The sequence below is a fragment of the Salmo trutta genome, unplaced genomic scaffold (genome assembly GCF_901001165.1).
Source record: "Salmo trutta unplaced genomic scaffold, fSalTru1.1, whole genome shotgun sequence".
NCBI classification, from domain to species: domain Eukaryota; kingdom Metazoa; phylum Chordata; class Actinopteri; order Salmoniformes; family Salmonidae; genus Salmo; species Salmo trutta.
In genome coordinates, this window is record NW_021823154.1 from 56,359 (window position 1) to 77,624 (window position 21,266).

The 21,266-nt window shown below is 47.8% G+C and overlaps 1 protein-coding gene across 1 annotated transcript; it reads right to left on the reverse strand.

Annotated features, from left to right (window-relative positions):
• Positions 1-4: 4 nt before the first annotated feature.
• Positions 5-20,635, reverse strand: LOC115189461 (tyrosine-protein phosphatase non-receptor type 9; the record flags this gene model as incomplete). The annotated part of the gene is given in 7 exon segments (XM_029748076.1): positions 5-999; positions 1,932-2,042; positions 5,939-6,044; positions 6,917-7,041; positions 16,799-16,888; positions 17,162-17,305; positions 20,576-20,635. Coding segments are annotated over 7 exon segments (1,604 nt in total), but the record flags the coding sequence as incomplete, so codon positions are not given.
• Between the last annotated feature and the right edge of the window lie 631 nt (positions 20,636-21,266).

Consider the following 21,266-nt stretch of genomic DNA (forward strand, 5'->3'; position numbering starts at 1 on the left):
CTAATTGCTGTAGTCAAAGCTACCAGTAGGAGGCTCCTTGCGTATCTCTTCATACTCCTGGTAGATTCCTGTCTTCTTCCTCTTCTTGACGTGCTCCACCAGCTCCAACACGTTCATCCCTCCCCCGTCAGGCATGTGTACGGACACCTCTTCCTGGGGACAAGGGTCCTCGCCGGGGTCCACGTCCGGCTGTGACGTGCCGCACGACGACGGGAGTGAGGGGCACTGGGACGGCGGGGGTTGAGGGTTACGCGGGAGAGATTTCTGAGGGAGAGGAGGCACCCCTTCTAACTCATCCTCGTCCTCGTCTCCTTCCCTCTTTCCCTCGTTCGCCGTTCCGTCGTCGAGGGTTTCCGACCCGTCGCTCGTCGTCATTCCTACTGCTTTGTGGTGGAGGGGTGTGTCCGGGGGCGTGTCCGACTGGGGCGGGGGCTGACGACCGTTCACGCTGTTAGCATTGGGGCTGGCGCCGCTAACAACAACAGACCCCACCACCCCTACAACGTTATTAACCCCCGACCCGGGCCTGACCCCGCCGCTACCAGCAGAGCCGTTCCAGTGTTGATGGTTCCTCTGCGATCCAGAGCGCCGGGGGCTGTTCTGGGCCTGGCTTCGAGTCCTGCCATTCACTGTACCACAGTGGACGCGTGGGTTAGCATTACTATCGTCGTAGCAGTTGGAGTTAGCCGTAGCGGCTAACGCTAGCTCGGAGGCTAACGGCAGCGGCGAATCCGAGTGGGAGCCTATGGAGGTTTGAGTAGCGGCTAACGTAGCGGCGGCGTTAGCGTTGCGAGGCTCCAAGCTGTAGGAGAGCAACAGGCTGCCCACGCAGTCGTGTGTGTCGTGCGGGTGTGTGCGCGCGTCGCCTGGGGCGGAGTGAGCGTTGACGCAGGACTGTATCCAGGCAACGTGGCTGTACTGGGAGGTTCCGTCCAGGTGTTCCGGAAGAGAAGAGACTGGGATGTAATTGGACAGCTCGTGGGCCTTCACTGTACACACCTGGAGAGGGAGAGAGACAGGCTGTTACACACACACACACACACACACACACACACACACACACACACACACACACACCTGGGGAGGGAGAGAGAGACTGTTACACACACACACACACACACACACACACACACACACACACACCTGGGGAGGGAGAGAGAGAGAGACTGTTACGCACACACACACACACACACACACACCTGGGGAGGGAGAGAGAGACTGTTACACACACACACACACACACCTGGGGAGGGAGAGAGAGAGAGACTGTTACACACACACACACACACACCTGGGGAGGGAGAGAGAGAGAGAGAGAGAGAGAGAGAGAGACTGTTACACACACACACACACACACACACACACACACACACACACACACACACCTCGGGAGGGAGAGAGAGAGACTGTTACACACACACACACACACACACCTGGGGAGGGAGAGAGAGACTGTTACACACACACACACACACACACACACACACACACACACACACACCTGGGGAGGGAGAGAGAGAGAGACTGTTACGCACACACACACACACACACACACCTGGGGAGGGAGAGAGAGACTGTTACACACACACACACACACACCTGGGGAGGGAGAGAGAGAGAGACTGTTACACACACACACACACACACCTGGGGAGGGAGAGAGAGAGAGAGAGAGAGAGAGAGAGACTGTTACACACACACACACACACACACACACACACACACACACACACACACCTCGGGAGGGAGAGAGAGAGACTGTTACACACACACACACACACACACACACACACACACACCTGGGGAGGGAGGGAGAGAGAGAGACTGTTACACACACACACACACACACACTATACGCACACACACACACCTGAGAGACATGGTATCGCACCAACACAGTGACTCTGTCAGAAAAACACACGTGGTCGTACCCTCTCTCTCAGCTTCTCACGTACGAAGAGTCTGAGGACGGCGAAGGGCGCTCTGAACCAGAGAGGAGACGACACGATAAACACACACTTCAGACGCGCTGGGAACGCACCCTAGGAGAGACACACGCACACACACACACACACAGGCGCGCACGCACGCACGCACGCACGCACACACACACACACACACACACACACACACACACAGGTAACGAGTGAATGGAAAAAGAGAGAAAGAGGAGGAGAGAGGAAGAGGAGGAGAGAGGAAGAGGAGGAGAGATGAAGAGGAGGAGAGGAAGAGGAGGAGAGAGGAGAGAGGAGGAGAGAGGAAGAGGAGGAGAGAGGAAGAGGAGGAGAGAGGAGGAGGAGGGGAGAGGAAGAGGAGGAGAGAGGAAGAGAGGAGAGAGGAAGAGGAGGAGAGAGGAAGAGGAGGAGAGAGGAAGAGAGGAGAGAGGAAGAGGAGGAGAGAGGAAGAGAGGAGAGAGGAAGAGGAGGAGAGAGGAAGAGGAGGAGAGAGGAAGAGGAGGAGAGAGGAAGAGGAGGAGAGAGGAAGAGGAGGAGAGAGGAAGAGAGGAGAGAGGAAGAGAGGAGAGAGGAAGAGGAGGAGAGAGGAAGAGGAGGAGAGAGGAAGAGAGGAAGAGGAGGAGAGAGGAAGAGAGGAGAGAGGAAGAGGAGGGGAGAGGAAGAGGAGGGGAGAGGAAGAGGAGGGGAGAGGAAGAGGAGGAGAGAGGAAGAGGAGGAGAGAGGAAGAGGAGGAGAGAGAGAGGAGAGAGGGAGGGGATGATGAAGAGAGATATAACAGAGAAGTGAGAGAAATATCAATAGAGATACTGCTTCCCCAAATACCACCCTATTCCCTATATAGTGAACTACTTTAGACCAGAGCCCTATTCCCTATATAGTGCACTACTTTAGACCAGGACCCTATTCCCTATTTAGTGTACTACTTTAGACCAGAGCCCTATGGCACCCTATTCCCTATATAGTGCACTAATATGGACCGGGACCCTCTGAGTCCTGGTCCAAAGTAATGTATTATATAAGGTCTGATGCATCGAGGACGTCGTCCCCCAGTGACCCTCTGAGTCCTGGTCCAAAGTAATGTATTATATAAGGTCTGATGCATCGAGGACGTCGTCCCCCAGTGACCCTCTGAGTCCTGGTCCAAAGTAATGTACTATATAAGGTCTGATGCATCGAGGACGTCGTCCCCCAGTGACCCTCTGAGTCCTGGTCCAAAGTAATGTACTATATAAGGTCTGATGCATCGAGGACGTCGTCCCCCAGTGACCCTCTGAGTCCTGGTCCAAAGTAATGTACTATATAAGGTCTGATGCATCGAGGACGTCGTCCCCCAGTGACCCTCTGAGTCCTGGTCCAAAGTAATGTATTATATAAGGTCTGATGCATCGAGGACGTCGTCCCCCAGTGACCCTCTGAGTCCTGGTCCAAAGTAATGTATTATATAAGGTCTGATGCATCGAGGACGTCGTCCCCCAGTGACCCTCTGAGTCCTGGTCCAAAGTAATGTATTATATAAGGTCTGATGCATCGAGGACGTCGTCCCCCAGTGACCCTCTGAGTCCTGGTCCAAAGTAATGTATTATATAAGGTCTGATGCATCGAGGACGTCGTCCCCCAGTGACCCGCACCATAACAAAAGCCATGGATTACAGACATGTAATGATTTGTACTTTCTTCCTTCTCTTTTATGCCGGGAGAAGAATTCTCATTTAATAACTACAGTGAATTATTGTAATGTTTGTTTATGTGTCAATTAATCCCATAAAGGGATTGGTTGCCAATTGGCGACTTGACACGGTAATACAATTTTTAATTTATTCATTCATTTGACAGTATCATGCCAGGATAAAGGCTAGAGCTAGCGCTTTCAAGGTACAGGACCAGGCTAAAGGCTAGCGCTTTCAAGGAACGGGACCAGGCTAAAGGCTAGCGCTTTCAAGGAACAGGACCAGGCTAAAGGCTAGCGCTTTCAAGGAAGGGGACCAGGCTAAAGGATAGCGCTTTCAAGGAACAGGACCAGGCTAAAGGCTAGAGATAGCGCTTTCAAGGAACAGGACCAGGCTAAAGGCTAGCGCTTTCAAGGAAGGGGACCAGACTAAAGGCTAGCGCTTTCAAGGAACAGGACCAGGCTAAAGGCTAGCGCTTTCAAGGAAGGGGACCAGGCTAAAGGATAGCGCTTTCAAGGAACAGGACCAGGCTAAAGGCTAGCGCTTTCAAGGAACAGGACCAGGCTAAAGGCTAGCGCTTTCAAGGTACAGGACCAGGCTAAAGGCTAGCGCTTTCAAGGAACGGGACCAGGCTAAAGGCTAACGCTTTCAAGGAACAGGACCAAGCTAAAGGCTAGCGCTTTCAAGGAACAGGACAAGGATACAGGCTAGAGCTTTCAAGGAACGGGACCAGGATAAAGGCTAACGCTTTCAAGGTACAGGACCAGGCTAAAGAATAGCGCTTTCAAGGAACAGGACCAGGCTAAAGGCTCAAGCTACCGCTTTCAAGGAAAAGGACCAGGCTAAAGGCTAACGCTTTCAAGGAACAGGACCAGGCGAAAGGCTAACGCTTTCAAGGAACAGGACCAGGCTAAAGGCTAGCGCTTTCAAGGAACAGGACCAGGCTAAAGGCTAGCGCTTTCAAGGTACAGGACCAGGCTAAAGACTAGCGCTTTCAAGGAACGGGACCAGGCTAAAGGCTAACGCTTTCAAGGAACAGGACCAAGCTAAAGGCTAGCGCTTTCAAGGAACAGGACCAGGCTAAAGGCTAGAGCTAGCGCTTTCAAGGAACAGGACCAGGCTAAAGGCTCAAGCTACCGCTTTCAAGGAAAAGGACTAGGCTAAAGGCTAGCGCTTTCAAGGTACAGGACCAGGCTAAAGGCTCAAGCTACCGCTTTCAAGGAAAAGGACCAGGCTAAAGGCTCAAGCTACCGCTTTCAAGGAAAAGGACCAGGCTAAAGGCTACTAAAGGCTAGCGCTTTCAAGGAACAGGACCAGGCTAAAGGCTAACACTTTCAAGGAACAGGACCAGGCTAAAGGCTTGGGCTAGCGCTTTCAAGGAAAAGGACCAGGCTAAAGGCTTGGGCTAGCGCTTTCAAGGAACAGGACCAGGCTAAAGGCTAGCGCTTTCAAGGAACAGGACCAGGCTAAAGACTAGCGCTTTCAAGGAACAGGACCAGGCTAAAGGCTAGCGCTTTCAAGGAACAGGACCAGGCTAAAGACTAGCGCTTTCAAGGAACAGGACCAGGCTAAAGGCTACCGCTTTCAAGGAACAGGACCAGGCTAAAGGCTAGCGCTTTCAAGGAACAGGACCAGGCTAAAGGCTAGCGCTTTCAAGGAACAGGACCAGGCTAAAGGCTAGCGCTTTCAAGGAACAGGACCAGGCTAAAGGCTAGCGCTTTCAAGGAACAGGACCAGGCTAAAGGCTAGAGTTTTCAAGGAACAGGACCAGGCTAAAGGCTAGCGCTTTCAAGGAACAGGACCAGGCTAACGCTTTCAAGGAACAGGACCAGGCTAAAGGCTAACGCTTTCAAGGAACAGGACCAGGCTAAAGTGACGCAAACCTCCCAGATGAGCTGAATGCCTTCTATGTTCGCTTAAGAGGTAAACAACACTGAGCCAGGCATGAGAGCCCCTGCTGTCCCGGAAGACTGAGTGTTCTTGATCTCCGTAGCCGATGTGAGAGTAAGACTTTTAAACATTGACTGGGTGCTGGTACTCCTTGTATTTAGCCTCATTATTGTTATTTATTGTTACACTATTTCATATTTTTATTTGTCAATTTTCTTACTTTAACTCTGCATTGTTGGGAAAGGGCTCGTAAGTCAGCATTTCACAAACAAAAATAAAAAATGAAATGTGCTAAGATTTGACAGGGAGTCATTTGACAGGGAGTCATTTGACAGGGAGTCATTTGACAGGGAGTCATTTGACAGGGAGTCATTTGACAGGGAGTCATTTGACAGGGAGTCATTTGGGACACAGGCAGTGTGTTACCTTGAGGAGGTCGAGGATCTTGACACAGAGCTCATAGTCAAAGTTCCCATAGCTGGAGTTGGTCATGTCATAGATGAAAATTAAACCATCTCTCTGGGTGTCAACACTGGAGAGAGGAAGGGAGGGAGAGAGGGGAGGAGAGGTGAGTTTTCTGTTATGTACATTAAAGGATTGAGAGGTGGAGACAAAGAGAGAATGACTAATTAAGGAGAGAGCGAGTGTAGGACTAATTAAGGAACGAGAGAGTGTAGGACTAATTAAGGAACGAGAGAGAGTAGGACTAATTAAGGAGCGAGAATTAAGGAGCGAGAGAGAGTAGGACTAATTAAGGAGCGAGAGAGAGAGTAGGACTAATTAAGGAACGAGAGAGAGAATATAGGACTAATTAAGGAACGAGAGAGAGAATAGGACCAATTAAGGAGAGAGAGAGAGAGAGTAGGACTAATTAAGGAGCGAGAGAGAGAATATAGGACTAATTAAGGAGCGAGAGAGAGAGTAGGACTAATTAAGGAACGAGAGAGAGAGTAGGACTAATTAAGGAACGAGAGAGAGAGTAGGACTAATTAAGGAGCGAGAGAGAGAATATAGGACTAATTAAGGAACGAGAGAGAGAATATAGGACTAATTAAGGAGCGAGAGAGAGAGTAGGACTAATTAAGGAGAGAGAGAGAATAGGACTAATTAAGGAACGAGAGAGAGAGTAGGACTAATTAAGGAGCGAGAGAGAGAGTAGGACTAATTAAGGAGCGAGAGAGAGAGTAGGACTAATTAAGGAACGAGAGAGAGAGAGTAGGACTAATTAAGGAACGAGAGAGAGAGAGTAGGACTAATTAAGGAGCGAGAGAGAGAATAGGACTAATTAAGGAACGAGAGAGAGAGTAGGACTAATTAAGGAACGAGAGAGGTAGGGAGGGAGAGGTAGGGAGAATGGAGAGAGACCGAGAAAAACAGAGAAATAAAGTAGGGCGGGGGGGTTACCTCTCGATGGCTTTGTCCAGCTGAAAGATGATGGCCTGCAGCACAGCCCTATGGGTAGTGACGTCAGAGCGGTGGAGACGAGCGGTGAACAGTGCCAGAGCAGCACCCTTAGCATCACGACCAGGCTGAAACACACAGAGCTTTACTGTAAACACAACAAACAGCATTCTAGAGGACCTTTACTTAGTCATCATGAGCTTTACTGTAAACTCAACAAACAGCATTCTAGAGGACCTTTACTTAGTCCTCATGAGCTTTACTGTAAACTCAACAAACAGCATTCTAGAGGACCTTTACTTAGTCCTCATGAGCTTTACTGTAAACTCAACAAACAGCATTCTAGAGGACCTTTACTTAGTCCTCATGAGCTTTACTGTAAACACAACAAACAGCATTCTAGAGGACCTTTACTTAGTCCTCATGAGCTTTACTGTAAACTCAACAAACAGCATTCTAGAGGACCTTTACTTAGTCCTCATGAGCTTTACTGTAAACTCAACAAACAGCATTCTGGAGGACCTTTACTTAGTCCTCATGAGCTTTACTGTAAACTCAACAAACAGCATTCTAGAGGACCTTTACTTAGTCCTCATGAGCTTTACTGTAAACTCAACAAACAGCATTCTAGAGGACCTTTACTTAGTCCTCATGAGCTTTACTGTAAACAGACAGCATTCTAATAGACCTTTATTTTACAGTCCTCCTGAGCTTTACTGTAAACACAACAGACAGCATTTTCAAACTCTTTTCTCACATCCTCTATCTCGCCCCCCTCCCTCCCCTCGCTCCCCTTCTCTCTGTCTAATTGGTGAGGGTTTGTTCAGACAGCCCAATTCATCATAAGACAAACCCTCAGGGAAGGAAGAGGATAGAGAGGGAGTGAGGGAGAGGGAGGGAGGGAGAGGGAGGGAGGGAGAGTGAGAGAGGGTAGAGAGAGGGAGAGAGATGTAGAGAGAGAGGGAGGGAATGTAAGACACATTAGTTAGGCTATTAGTTTAACAAGCTGCTTCTGTTCCTGTCACTGTTGTAACACACACACTACAACACACACACACACACACACATATACACACACACATACACACTTAACACACTTTTGTCTAATAAAAAAAATTCAAAGCCGATAAATAAAACTGTCGCAGGCCAAAATGTCAGAGAGAAACAGAATCCCCTGGAAACTGATGCTGTTATTCACTGATGGAACAGAATCCCTGGAAACTGATGCTGTTATTCACTGATGGAACAGAATCCCCTGGAAACTGATGCTGTTATTCACTGATGGAACAGAATCCCCTGGAAACTGATGCTGTTATTCACTGATGGAACAGAATCCCCTGGAAACTGATGCTGTTATTCACTGATGGAACAGAATCCCCCGGAAACTGATGCTGTTATTCACTGATGGAACAGAATCCCCCGGAAACTGATGCTGTTATTCACTGATGGAACAGAATCCCCCGGAAACTGATGCTGTTATTCACTGATGGAACAGAATCCTCTGGAAACTGATGCTGTTATTCACTGATGGAACAGAATCCCCTGGAAACTGATGCTGTTATTCACTGATGGAACAGAATCCCCTGGAAACTGATGCTGTTATTCACTGATGGAACAGAATCCCCCTGGAAACTGATGCTGTTATTCACTGATGGAACAGAATCCCCCTGGAAACTGATGCTGTTATTCACTGATGGAACAGAATCCCCTGGAAACTGATGCTATTATTCACTGATGGAACAGAATCCCCTGGAAACTGATGCTGTTATTCACTGATGGAACAGAATCCCCTGGAAACTGATGCTGTTATTCACTGATGGAACAGAATCCCTGGAAACTGATGCTGTTATACACTGATGGAACAGAATCCCCTGGAAACTGATGCTGTTATTCACTGATGGAACAGAATCCCTGGAAACTGATGCTGTTATACACTGATGGAACAGAATCCCCTGGAAACTGATGCTGTTATTCACTGATGGAACAGAATCCCCTGGAAACTGATGCTGTTATTCACTGATGGAACAGAATCCCCTGGAAACTGATGCTGTTATTCACTGATGGAACAGAATCCCCTGGAAACTGAGGCTGTTATTCACTGATGGAACAGAATCCCCTGGAAACTGATGCTGTTATTCACTGATGGAACAGAATCCCCTGGAAACTGATGCTGTTATTCACTGATGGAACAGAATCCCCTGGAAACTGATGCTGTTATTCACTGATGGAACAGAATCCCCTGGAAACTGATGCTGTTATTCACTGATGGAACTGAATCCCCTGGAAACTGATGCTGTTATTCACTGATGGAACAGAATCCCCTGGAAACTGATGCTGTTATTCACTGATGGAACAGAATCCTCTGGAAACTGATGCTGTTATTCACTGATGGAACAGAATCCCCTGGAAACTGATGCTGTTATTCACTGATGGAACAGAATCCCCTGGAAACTGATGCTGTTATTCACTGATGGAACTGAATCCCCTGGAAACTGATGCTGTTATTCACTGATGGAACAGAATCCCCTGGAAACTGATGCTGTTATTCACTGATGGAACAGAATCCCCTGGAAACTGATGCTGTTATTCACTGATGGAACAGAATCCCCTGGAAACTGATGCTGTTATTCACTGATGGAACAGAATCCCCTGGAAACTGAGGCTGTTATTCACTGATGGAACAGAATCCCCTGGAAACTGATGCTGTTATTCACTGATGGAACAGAATCCCCTGGAAACTGATGCTGTTATTCACTGATGGAACTGAATCCCCTGGAAACTGATGCTGTTATTCACTGATGGAACTGAATCCCCTGGAAACTGATGCTGTTATTCACTGATGGAACAGAATCCCCTGGAAACTGATGCTGTTATTCACTGATGGAACAGAATCCCCTGGAAACTGATGCTGTTATTCACTGATGGAACAGAATCCCCTGGAAACTGATGCTGTTATTCACTGATGGAACAGAATCCCCTGGAAACTGAGGCTGTTATTCACTGATGGAACAGAATCCCCTGGAAACTGATGCTGTTATTCACTGATGGAACAGAATCCCCTGGAAACTGATGCTGTTATTCACTGATGGAACAGAATCCCCTGGAAACTGATGCTGTTATTCACTGATGGAACAGAATCCCCTGGAAACCAGCTGTGATGAAGAGGGAGACTAACGGTGATGAAGGGGGAGACTAACGGTGATGAAGAGGGAGACTAACACGGCCGGTGATGAAGAGGGAGACTAACACGGCCGGTGATGAAGAGGGAGACTAACGGTGATGAAGAGGGAGACTAACGGTGATGAAGAGGGAGACTAACACGGCCGGTGATGAAGAGGGAGGCTAACGGTGATGAAGAGGGAGACTAACACGGCTGGTGATGAAGAGGGAGACTAACGGTGATGAAGAGGGAGACTAACGGTGATGAAGAGGGAGACTAACGGTGATGAAGAGGGAGACTAACACGGCTGGTGATGAAGAGGGAGACTAATGGTGATGAAGGGGGAGACTAACGGTGATGAAGAGGGAGACTAACGGTGATGAAGAGGGAGACTAACACGGCCGGTGATGAAGAGGGAGACTAACGGTGATGAAGAGGGAGACTAACACGGCCGGTGATGAAGAGGGAGACTAACACGGCCGGTGATGAAGAGGGAGACTAACGGTGATGAAGGGGGAGACTAACGGTGATGAAGAGGGAGACTAACGGAGATGAAGAGGGAGACTAACGGTGATGAAGAGGGAGACTAACGGTGATGAAGAGGGAGACTAACACGGCTGGTGATGAAGAGGGAGACTAACGGTGATGAAGAGGGAGACTAACGGTGATGAAGAGGGAGACTAACACGGCCGGTGATGAAGAGGGAGACTAACGGTGATGAAGAGGGAGACTAACGGTGATGAAGAGGGAGACTAACACGGCCGGTGATGAAGAGGGAGACTAACACGGCTGGTGATGAAGAGGGAGACTAACGGTGATGAAGAGGGAGACTAACACGGCTGGTGATGAAGAGGGAGACTAACGGTGATGAAGAGGGAGACTAACACGGCCGGTGATGAAGAGGGAGACTAACACGGCCGGTGATGAAGAGGGAGACTAACACGGCCGGTGATGAAGAGGGAGACTAACACGGCCGGTGATGAAGAGGGAGACTAACGGTGATGAAGAGGGAGACTAACACAGCTGGTGATGAAGAGGGAGACTAACACGGCTGGTGATGAAGAGGGAGACTAACGGTGATGAAGAGGGAGACTTACACGGCTGGTGATGAAGAGGGAGACTAACACGCCGGTGATGAAGAGGGAGGCTAACGGTGATGAAGAGGGAGACTAACGGTGATGAAGAGGGAGACTAACGGTGATGAAGAGGGAGACTAACACGGCTGGTGATGAAGAGGGAGACTAACACGGCCGGTGATGAAGAGGGAGACTAACGGTGATGAAGAGGGAGACTAACACGGCTGGTGATGAAGAGGGAGACTAACACGGCTGGTGATGAAGAGGGAGACTAACGGTGATGAAGGGGGAGACTAACACGGCTGGTGATGAAGAGGGAGACTAACACGGCTGGTGATGAAGAGGGAGACTAACGGTGATGAAGAGGGAGACTAACACGGCCGGTGATGAAGAGGGAGACTAACACGGCCGGTGATGAAGAGGGAGACTAACGGTGATGAAGAGGGAGACTAACGGTGATGAAGAGGGAGACTAATGGTGATGAAGGGGGAGACTAACGGTGATGAAGAGGGAGACTAACGGTGATGAAGAGGGAGACTAACACGGCTGGTGATGAAGAGGGAGACTAACACGGCTGGTGATGAAGAGGGAGACTAACGGTGATGAAGGGGGAGACTAACGGTGATGAAGAGGGAGACTAACATGGCCGGTGATGAAGAGGGAGACTAACGGTGATGAAGAGGGAGACTAACGGTGATGAAGAGGGAGACTAACACGGCCGGTGATGAAGAGGGAGACTAACGGTGATGAAGAGGGAGACTAACGGTGATGAAGAGGGAGACTAACACGGCCGGTGATGAAGAGGGAGACTAACGGAGATGAAGAGGGAGACTAACACGGCTGGTGAGGAAGAGGGAGACTAACGGTGATGAAGAGGGAGACTAACGGTGATGAAGAGGGAGACTAACGGTGATGAAGAGGGAGACTAACGGTGATGAAGAGGGAGACTAACGGTGATGAAGAGGGAGACTAACGGTGATGAAGAGGGAGACTAACGGTGATGAAGAGGGAGACTAACGGTGATGAAGAGGGAGACTAACGGAGATGAAGAGGGAGACTTACACGGCTGGTGATGAAGAGGGAGACTAACACGCCGGTGATGAAGAGGGAGGCTAACGGTGATGAAGAGGGAGACTAACGGTGATGAAGAGGGAGACTAACGGTGATGAAGAGGGAGACTAACGGTGATGAAGAGGGAGACTAACGGTGATGAAGAGGGAGACTAACGGAGATGAAGAGGGAGACTAACGGTGATGAAGAGGGAGACTAACGGTGATGAAGAGGGAGACTAACACGGCTGGTGATGAAGAGGGAGACTAATGGTGATGAAGAGGGAGACTAACACGGCCGGTGATGAAGAGGGAGACTAATGGTGATGAAGGGGGAGACTAACGGTGATGAAGAGGGAGACTAACGGTGATGAAGAGGGAGACTAACACGGCTGGTGATGAAGAGGGAGACTAACGGTGATGAAGAGGGAGACTAACGGTGATGAAGAGGGAGACTAACACGGCTGGTGATGAAGAGGGAGACTAACACGGCTGGTGATGAAGAGGGAGACTAACGGTGATGAAGGGGGAGACTAACGGTGATGAAGAGGGAGACTAACACGGCCGGTGATGAAGAGGGAGACTAACGGTGATGAAGAGGGAGACTAACGGTGATGAAGAGGGAGACTAACACGGCCGGTGATGAAGAGGGAGACTAACGGTGATGAAGAGGGAGACTAACGGTGATGAAGAGGGAGACTAACACGGCCGGTGATGAAGAGGGAGACTAACACGGCTGGTGATGAAGAGGGAGACTAACGGTGATGAAGAGGGAGACTAACACGGCTGGTGATGAAGAGGGAGACTAACACGGCCGGTGATGAAGAGGGAGACTAACGGTGATGAAGAGGGAGACTAACGGTGATGAAGAGGGAGACTAACACGGCTGGTGATGAAGAGGGAGACTAACACGGCCGGTGATGAAGAGGGAGACTAACGGTGATGAAGAGGGAGACTAACACGGCCGGTGATGAAGAGGGAGACTAACACGGCTGGTGATGAAGAGGGAGACTAACGGTGATGAAGAGGGAGACTTACACGGCTGGTGATGAAGAGGGAGACTAACACGCCGGGCTAGCACATGCTCAGATCAAACACACCTCTGGAATACCGAATCATTTTAAAGACGGCTCAGAAAACCAGGTGTTTTTATCAGCGTATGTTTAATTAGGATTTTGATCGTACGCCGATTAAGATAATCAGAGTACGGTGTTTACATGCCTACTGCCATAACCGGTTTAATATCTAATTACTACTGTGCATGTAAACGTATTGAAAAAAAAAAAAAGTTATTTTTTTTTGTTTCTCTAAATCATTGTCACCATGGTTAATCATAAAAATCTGAATTAAAATGACAAAAATCTAAAAGTTAATAATTTAAATGAAAATGTGAGCTCACCAGCCTTTACCACATTGATACGCCGTGATCTATTGGCGGGTAAAGAAATGAGCTCATGGAAAACACAGCCAATTGACCAATGCTGCACTAGGCCCTTCCACACCGAGGATTGGTGATTTTCGAGGGGGGAGATTATTGGAAAGATTTTTTCAAATAACTTACTGTGAAGAACTATAGTTTTAATATATTATCATTCACAATGGAGGTAAAAAAACAACAACATTTAAACACTTTCCTGCATTTCCACGCAGCAGGCCAGGTACTTCTATTGGTGTTCAGGCATGTGCGCTCCCTCAACATGATCAGGGCAGAGAAACCAGACACATGCTCCCTCCCAGACACATGCTCCCTCCCAGACACATGCCTCCCTCCCAGACACATGCCTCCCTCCCAGACACATGCCTCCCTCAACATTATCAGGGCAGAGAAACCAGACACACGCCTCCCTCAACATGACCAGGGCAGAGAAACCAGACACACGCTCCCTCAACATGATCAGGGCAGAGAAACCAGACACACGCTCCCTCAACATGATCAGGGCAGAGAAACCAGACACACGCTCCCTCAACATGATCAGGGCAGAGAAACCAGACACACGCTCCCTCAACATGATCAGGGCAGAGAAACCAGACACACGCTCCCTCAACATGACCAGGGCAGAGAAACCAGACACACGCTCCCTCAACATAATCAGGACAGAGAAACCAGACACACGCTCCCTCAACATAATCAGGACAGAGAAACCAGACACATGCTCCCTCAACATAATCAGGACAGAGAAACCAGACACATGCTCCCTCAACATGATCAGGGCAGAGAAACCAGACACATGCTCCCTCAACATGATCAGGGCAGAGAAACCCGACACACGCTCCCTCAACATGATCAGGGCAGAGAAACCAGACACATGCTCCCTCAACATGATCAGGGCAGAGAAACCAGACACATACCTCCCTCAACATTATCAGGGCAGAGAAACCCGACACATGCTCCCCCAACATTATCAGGGCAGAGAAACCAGACACATGCCTCCCTCAACATTATCAGGACAGAGAAACCAGACACACGCTCCCTCAACATTATCAGGACAGAGAAACCAGAAACATGCGCCCTCAACATTATCAGGGCAGAGAAACCCGACACACGCTCCCTCAACATTATCACGACAGAGAAACCAGACACGCCTCCCTCAACATTATCAGGGCAGAGAAACCCGACACATGCCTCCCTCAACATTATCAGGGCAGAGAAACCAGACACATGCCTCCCTCAACATTATCAGGACAGAGAAACCAGACACACGCTCCCTCAACATTATCAGGGCAGAGAAACAAGACACGTTACCTCAACATTATCAGGGCAGAGAAACCAGACACATGCTCATTGCTCACATGGTGCACTGCAAACAAAAGACAATGAAAAAACAAATTGACACATCTCGTAAATGATAGTTATGAAATAAACCAAAAGTGTGGCAGGTTGTGAACTCTGCAAACAACGTTTCCACTCCGAGAATGATCACGGTAAATGACTGTAATTAATACAAATGATGGGGATTAATGGTACATTTACTACTGGTGACACGTAATAGGGAATTAATCAAACAAACAAAAAAATCAAAGGGCAAACAATTCACACAATGAATGCGCAAGAATTGGCGGGAGACAGCCGAGTCCTTCTGGAGAGAGACTGGCCCTTCTGGAGAGAGACTGGCCCTTCTGGAGAGCGACTGGCCCTTCTGGAGAGAGACTGGCCCTTCTGGAGAGAGACTGGCCCTTCTGGAGAGCGACTGGCCCTTCTGGAGAGAGACTGGCCCTTCTGGAGAGAGACTGGCCCTTCTGGAGAGAGACTGCCCTTCTGGAGAGAGACTGGCCCTTCTGGAGAGAGACTGGCCCTTCTGGAGAGAGACTGGCCCTTCTGGAGAGAGACTGGCCCTTCTGGAGAGAGACTGGCCCTTCTGGAGAGAGACTGGCCCTTCTGGAGAGAGACTGGCCCTTCTGGAGAGAGACTGGCCCTTCTGGAGAGAGACTGGCCCTTCTGGAGAGCGACTGGCCCTTCTGGAGAGAGACTGGCCCTTCTGGAGAGAGACTGGCCCTTCTGGAGAGAGACTGGCCCTTCTGGAGAGAGACTGGCCCTTCTGGAGAGAGACTGGCCCTTCTGGAGAGAGACTGGCCCTTCTGGAGAGAGACTGGCCCTTCTGGAGAGAGACTGGCCCTTCTGGAGAGAGACTGGCCCTTCTGGAGAGAGACTGGCCCTTCTGGAGAGAGACTGGCCCTTCTGGAGAGAGACTGGCCCTTCTAGAGAGAGACTGGCCCTTCTAGAGAGAGACTGGCCCTTCTGGAGAGAGACTGGCCCTTCTGGAGAGAGACTGGCCCTTCTGGAGAGAGACTGGCCCTTCTGGAGAGAGACTGGCCCTTCTGGAGAGAGACTGGCCCTTCTGGAGAGAGACTGGTCCTTCTGGAGAGAGACTGGCCTATATCTTCACCCCTCCCCCTCTTCTTGTCTCAACATTTTTTAAATGATACTCAAGATGCTTGATCTTCACATATTTCAGATGCTTTTCACTGACAGCCACAACTCAATACTCAGCTAGTCTCTCTATAGACACTCACAGGGCCCCACACACACTACTACACACACACACTACACACTCTACACACACAACAACACACACACACTACACACTCTACACAAACTACAATACACACACACACACACCCACACTACAACACACACACACACACACACACACACTACAACAACACACACACTACAACACACACACACACCCACACTACAACACACACACACGCACTACAACACACACACTACAACACACACACACACGCACTACAACACACACACCCACACTACAACACACACACACACACCCACACTACAACACACACACACACACAACAACACACACACACACACAACCACACTACAACACACACACACTACAACACACACAACACACACAACACACACACTACAACACACACTGCTACTCTGTTTATCTTATATCGTGATTCCTAGTCACCTTACCCCTATACATATCTACCTCTATCACTCCTGTATCTCTGCAAATGGCCCGTAAATCAAATTCTTCCCTGGTCACGTTGTCCATCGCCACATTTTCCTAACAACAACCCTGACAACACACACACACACACACACACACACACACACAGGCCTCACCAGGACGGTGAACTTTCCGCTGAGCAGTTCAGAGCGGAGAGGTTCCTCCTCTGGGTTAATGTTGAAGATGCCCTCCTTAATCCTCGTGTTCTGATTGGACCAATCACAGACATACAGGCAACAAGGGTCAAGGGTCAACCATTAGCACATTCTGGCATAGGTGGGAATTTACAGTGTATCTCAGGACTAATAGACACAAAAATGCTCACACACACACACACACACACACACACACACACACACACACACACACACACACACACACACACACACACACACACACACACACACACACACACACACACACACACACACACACACACACACACACACACAGCAGTAGCGTCTGGTCCCTCTCAATACCTTGTATGCCTGGAAGAGGTCTATTGCTCGGGAGACGTCAAACTTGCGCGCCATGAGGAACTTGACAGCGGTTGGCTGAGAGACCAGGGCTGCACTGTGGGGATGTTCCCTGCTACGCACCTCACTCAGAAACTCCTCCACCGCCTGGGGACGGACGGAGGGGAGGGTGGGGGAGGGAGGTTACAGGGATGAGACCAGACCAGACGAGAGAGATTGGGGGAGGCATTAGAGGGGGATATTGGAGGAGAGGGTGGGGTTGGAGAGCGAGAGAGAGAGAGAGAGAAAGAGAGAGGACAAGTGAGGGTGGAGTTGGAGAGAGTGAGGACAGAGAAGGGACAAGTGAGGGCGGGGTAGTTATCAGAAGGGGAGAGGAGAGAGTGAGGGAGAGGTAGTTATCAGAAGGGGAGAGGACAGAGTGAGGGAGAGGTAGTTATCAGAATGGGAGAGGACAGAGTGAGGGTGGGGTAGTTATCAGAAGGGGAGAGGACAGAGTGAGGGAGAGGTAGTTATCAGAAGGGGAGAGGACAGAGTGAGGGCGGGGTAGTTATCAGAAGGGTAGAGGACAGAGAGTTGTAAACACTTGTGGCTCATGGTTGAACCCCTGTGTGGTGTTGTGCTGGTGCCGACAGTATTCAATGTAACCAACATCCCTAGGAAGTAGGAAAGAACTACCAAGACCAGTCACTTATTGGCTAAATCAACAACAACTCGATCTCTGATTGGTTGATAGAAAGACAGACGGACAGATATACACACGCCCTACATCACGTGATTGACAGATATACACAGTAGAGGTCGACCGATTAATCGGCATAGACGATTAACTAGAGCCGATTTCAAGTTTTTCATAACAATCGGTATTCAATTATGGCCGATCACATTGCAATCCACGAGGAGACTGCGTGGCAGGCTGACCACCTGTTATGCGAGTGCAGCAAGGAGCCAAGGTAAGGTGCTAGCTAGCATTCAACTTATCTTATAAAAAAAAACAATCAATCTTCACATAATCACTAGTTAACTACACATGGTTGATGATATTACTAGGTTAACTAGCTTGACCTGCTGAATCACAGCCTACTTCACCAAATGGGTGATGATTTAACAAAACCACAATCGTTGCACAAATGTACGTAACCATAAACATGAATGCATTTATTAAAATTAATACACAGAAGTATATTTGTATTAACCTGCATATTTAGTTTAAATAAATTAATGTTAGCAGGCAATATTAAATAGGGAAATTGTGTCACTTCTCTTGTGTTCATTGCACGCAGAGTCAGGGTATATGCAACAGTTTGGGCCGCCTGGCTCTTTGCGAACTAATTTTCCAGGATTTTACATAATTATGACATAACATTGAAGGTTGTGCAACGTAACAGCAATATTTAGACTTAGGGTTGCCGACCGTTAGATAAAATACTGAACGGTTACGTATTTCACTGAAAGAATAAACGTTTTGTTTTCGAAATGATAGTTTCTGGATTTGACCATATTAATGACCAAAGGCTCGTATTTCTGTGTTTATTATATTATAATTAAGTCTATGATTTGATATTTGATAGAGCAGTCTGACTGAGCGGTGGTAGGCGGCAGCAGGCTCGTAAGCATTCATTCAAACTTTACTGTGTTTGCCAGCAGCTCTGAGCAATGCTTGAAGCACAGCGTTGTTTATGACCTCAAGCCTACCAACTCCTGAGATTAGGCTGACAATACTATAGTGACTATTAGAACATCCAATAGTCAAAGGTATATGAAATACAAATGGTATAGAAAGAAATAGTCGACGCATCCTAATTCCTATAATAACTACAACCTAAAACTTCTTAACTGGGAATATTGAAGACTCATGTTAAAAGGAACCACCAGTTTTCATATGTTCTCATGTTCTGAGCAAGGAACTTAAACGTTAGGTTTTTTACATGGCACATATTGCACTTTTACTTTCTTCTCCAACACTGTGTTTTTGCATTATTTAAACCAAATTGAGCATGTTTAATTATTTATTTGAGACTAAATAGATTTTATTTATATATTATATTAAGTTCAAATAAGGGTTCATTCAGTATTGTTATTATTGTCATTATTAAACATATATATATTTAAAAAATCTGCCGATAATCGGTATCGGCCTTTTTTGGTCCTCCAATAATCGGTATCGGAAAGTCATAATCGGTCGACCTCTAACACACACAGCCCTACGTCATGCGCTTGAACTGTGTGGACCTTTACGCTTCCGGTGACGTTAGTGGATATTCAACAACAACATCCGTTCGACACTTGACAACGGATTGTACCAACTACTTCAACAACCAATTTTGGCAAAGGAGTACGTAGAAACGTCCCTGGAAAAACTTGCCTCAAAATGTTAACTCCCGTTACAAATGCACGTTAAGTGGTAACATGATTCATATAGCACATAATGCGTGTTGCTCGCTAGCTTGAGAAGCTGCATTAGTCAAATAACAACTAACGTTAGCTAGCTAAGAGATGAGAGGACCGAGCAAGTCGTAGCTACTAGCTAGGGCCCTAAGCTACTCGTCTACTGTTGCCAAAATAGTCTAATTAAATACATGAACTAGTTAAATAAACAGATGAGCTATTTTATATCCGATAGCTCTCTTTCGTCATCGACGATGGGGTTGTTAACGTTAACTTACAATCTAGCCAGACAGTTGAATGACGAAAACAAAGTTACTAGGAACTTGGGAGCAAATTCTGTTGAACCTACTGCAGTAAAATGAATAGCTAACGAGCTATGACTGAGACCAAACAAGTACTCAAAGCAAACATGTCACTAGACGTTATAACGCAACCTTGTACTGACTTCTGAAAGGAAGTCATATTTTTTGGCTCAAATTAAGCAGAAATGTCAATGTTCTCTTACTATAGTCACCTAGCTAGGAAGCTACATGTGAGTAAACTCAGGCTTCCTCTCGGGATAACGTTTAGCTATCGCTAGGTAGCCGTCTGCGTTCAATATGACTGACGACGTTAACTCTCAATTGGAGAAAAAATTAACGTTAGCGAGTTGATTTTCCAGTTCTTCAAAAATAATAATGGGTAACAAATATGACATCTAACCAGTGAGATGTAACGTTGCCTAATTATTTGTAAAGCAAAATGCTAGTCAGCCAGCTAGCTAAACGTGAGGCGTCTACTGTGAGTTGCATCCAGACGAGCGTGCTAAGCAGCTAGCTAATAGTAGCATTGCTAACGGCTGTCATAATATATGTAACGGGCCACGGATATTTACGAGACAGTATCCTCACCAAGGACAACGCTGACCTACAACCTAATCAGACATTGTGTTTATTATGCAAATAATGGGGAAACAGAAGTAGAAGAAAAAAAAAAAATCTTAATTTTTTTGGACGAAATCGAGAGCTTTACCATGGTAAACCAAGCCCTTACCAGTTCCTCCTGACTTGTCAAGGCTTCCGCCATCTTGAAGCCTCGGCAACGTCGCGTTTCTACGTGCTCATTCACGACGGTCTTGAAGCCACGTTTCTACGTGCTCGTTCACGACTATCTCGAAGCCACGTTTCTACGTGCTCGTTCACGACGCAGAAGCCCGAGTGAGGAGGGAGGGGGTTGTCACTATAGTTACCAGAAACACAAAATCAAAATACGATACAAATATCGCAAAAATATGTATGAAAACAACAAAAAATGAGCTTTTAGGTTATAATTTAAGGTTAGGGTTACGCAGAAGGCTAGCAGTGTGGTTAATGTTAGGTTTAAAGTCATATTTTAAGAAGAGAAATTGTAGAAATCGGCGTGGTTTAGCCATAATTATGACTTTGTGTCTCTGGTAACTAACAACGACCAGACGGGAAGTGGGTTAGTGCTATACAAAATCCTTGGGACGTCCCTACCCAAAAACCTAACTTTAACCCCAAAACTTTAACCTTTACCTAAACTTACATTTTAACTTCAATTGTGTTTGTGTAGGGGGTAGGGACGTCCCAAAGAGCCTGAACAACAAGGACCACGGCAGAAGTGCGGAAAGACTACGGGTCGCCAAACCATTCTTTATTAAAATGTTATGTGACACAACACATACAAGGTTTGGTTTAAAGACTTTATGTCCATTTTTTGTGAT